At 36.7% G+C, this 2,502-nt stretch overlaps 1 protein-coding gene across 1 annotated transcript; it reads left to right on the top strand.

Moving 5' to 3' along the window:
• The first annotated feature begins 542 nt into the window (after nt 1–542).
• LOC139016968 (taste receptor type 2 member 2-like) lies at nt 543–1,454 on the top strand. Its single transcript, XM_070425135.1, has one exon. It carries the CDS (start codon nt 543–545, stop codon nt 1,452–1,454), a length of 912 nt encoding a protein of 303 aa, XP_070281236.1.
• Nucleotides 1,455–2,502: the final 1,048 nt, after the last annotated feature.

A 2,502-nucleotide genomic window follows, 5' to 3' on the forward strand; every position in this document is an offset into this window, starting at 1 on the left:
TGATTTTCAAGTGTGGAGAAGAAATTATCTTTGGTGGGGCTTGGAGGGGAGGAAGGGGAAATTCTATTAAAGTATCTTGGAATTATTATCAGGAAAAAAAGTGCACTGCTTTTGGATACTTGTGGCAATAATAGGAAATAATTTTCTGTCCCAAGGATGTGGTAATTATCATTAGGGAAAAAAAAAACAATGCAAAAAAGAAATAATAGTTACCTAAGTAAAACATTTATAATTACATTTTTGGCAAAACTGAGTATAAGTGAGAATTAAATAATGTCAATATGGCAATTGGAAGGATGTAATTGGAAGACGTAACCATCATTCAAATCTTTGGATTTGCATTCCCACAGTTTCATTTGAAGGGCATCAGATTCAAAAAGTCTCCCTCTGATTTTCTACCTTAGGGGAAAAGTCTAGTGTAAGACTACTCGAGGAGTTGGCAGAAGATCAGATTTCTCAGTATATGTTCCTATCTGCAAGATCATCTAGAGGAGGTATTTAACACCATCCACAAGGAAAAGCTAAGATTTGTGGTAGGAGACATGACCTCCTCTTTGTCAGCTATTCCTCATGCTATCATCATGTCAGCAGAATTTATTACAGGGATTACAGGCAATGGATTTCTGATAATCATCAGCTGTAACGAATTGATCAAAAGCAGAAAGCTAACACCAATGCAGCTCATTTTAATATGTATAGGGATGTCTAGAGTCGGTCTGCTGATGATGTTAATGGTACAAAGTTTTTTCTCTATGTTCTTTCCACTCTTTTATCAGACAAAAATTTATGGTGCAGCGATGGTGTTCCTTTGGATGTTTTTTAGCTCTGTCAGTCTCTGGTTTGCCACCTGCCTTTCTGTATTTTACTGCCTCAAGTTAATAGGCTTCACTCATCCCTGTTTTCTTTGGCTGAAATTCAGGATCTCAAAGTTAATGCCTGGGCTGCTTCTGGGAAGCTTGCTGGCCTCGGTGAGCACTGCAACTCTGTGTATCGAGGTAGATTACCCTGAAAACGCGGTGGAGGATGTCCTCAGAAATGCCACACGCACGACGTCTAAATTCAAGCTAAGGAGTATTAATGAAGTGCTTCTTGTCAATTTTTCACTCCTATTTCCTCTAGCCATATTCCTGATGTGCACTTTTATGTTACTCATGTCTCTCTACAAGCACACTCACCGGATGCAAAACGGATCTCGTGGTTTTAGAAGTGTCAGCACAGAAGTCCATATAAACGCCTTAAGAACGGTCCTAACGTTCGTTCTTTTCTTTATTTCTTATTTTGCCGCCTTCATAACAAACATGACATTCATCATTCCTCATGGAACGCATCGCTACTTTGTGCTGAAGGACATAATGGCAGCATATCCCTCTGGCCACTCGGTTATAATAATCTGGAGTAATTCTAAATTCCAGCAACTACTCAGGCGACTTTTCTGCCTCAAAAGGAGTCAATGAAAAGAAGGACTAATGTAAAACATTTCCTTATTTTCTTAACATGGAGTCAATGGACTTGTGTTTTGTTTTGTTTACTTTATATGAATTGTGTGTGTTCTCTATCTGGCAATTTCCTGTCCATCTCCTACCCCAAGACATATGAAGCACTAATTTTGATGTTGGATGGGTAGGATATCTCTTTTTCTAGGGCTCATGTACTTAAAAATATTATGAAAGTAGCACATTTAAATAACTAGGACTTGTGTTGGAGTGGTAGAAATCAGAATAAAATACTAAGACTTCTTTTGGCTGACCAATGTAGTTCTGTTATGAGTTACGTCTTCCCAGGTCATTGAGAATCTTCTGATTTAGATGAGGAAAATCACATAGATTTAGTCTGACTTGGAACAATATAATAAATTGGCTATTTGGTTAGACATAACTATTTTTCAAAGACAGTCATGAATGTAAATATTGTTAAAATTCAAATTATGTGTTGAAAGGGCATAAGGCAATGAACCCAGATACACAGGTTACTACTGTCTTATTTTGCTTTTGATTTGCTACTACTTTAGGTTGGTAAATGCTAAGAGCTGTGTATATGCATATATACACACATAATCCAGGGTCTCCATTTTTTACAAGATGAAGAAATATTTTTCAGCCCCCTGCATTGTTAAACTCATGCCCAAAGATAATTGAGGGAGGTTGCTGACAATGAATTCCAAGCAGGAAAACATTCAATTGGTGTCTTGATCCTTTGGTGTCTTAATTCCTTCCAACTGAGGTTGTCATCTGGAGTATGGCAACAGCAAATGATTAAAGATCCAGGGGAAAATTTTGAAATCTGTTACTAAATTTGAATGGATTCTGCTAATTTTTAAGGATCTTGAAGCATCTTGCTTTAAGGAAGAAAAATTTTTTATAGTATCTTACATATCAGGACATCTATCTGTTTGCATCTGTGAACTTCTCATTGGCTCTTTAAAAAAAAAAACACCCAAAAGATGTGTAGTTATTTTAATTATAAACAAATTGTAATTAAATGGATTAGAAGTGGCCAGAATGA

Source organism: Myotis yumanensis, unplaced genomic scaffold (genome assembly GCF_028538775.1).
Source record: "Myotis yumanensis isolate MYYU_CA2020_CCGP unplaced genomic scaffold, mMyoYum1.0.hap1 SCAF_9, whole genome shotgun sequence".
In the NCBI taxonomy this organism is placed as follows: Eukaryota; Metazoa; Chordata; class Mammalia; order Chiroptera; family Vespertilionidae; genus Myotis; species Myotis yumanensis.

What these genes read in the sequence shown, in the direction of transcription:
- LOC139016968 (XM_070425135.1), top strand. Translation starts at nt 543, where the DNA reads ATGACCTCCTCTTTGTCAGCTATTCCTCATGCTATCATCATGTCAGCA.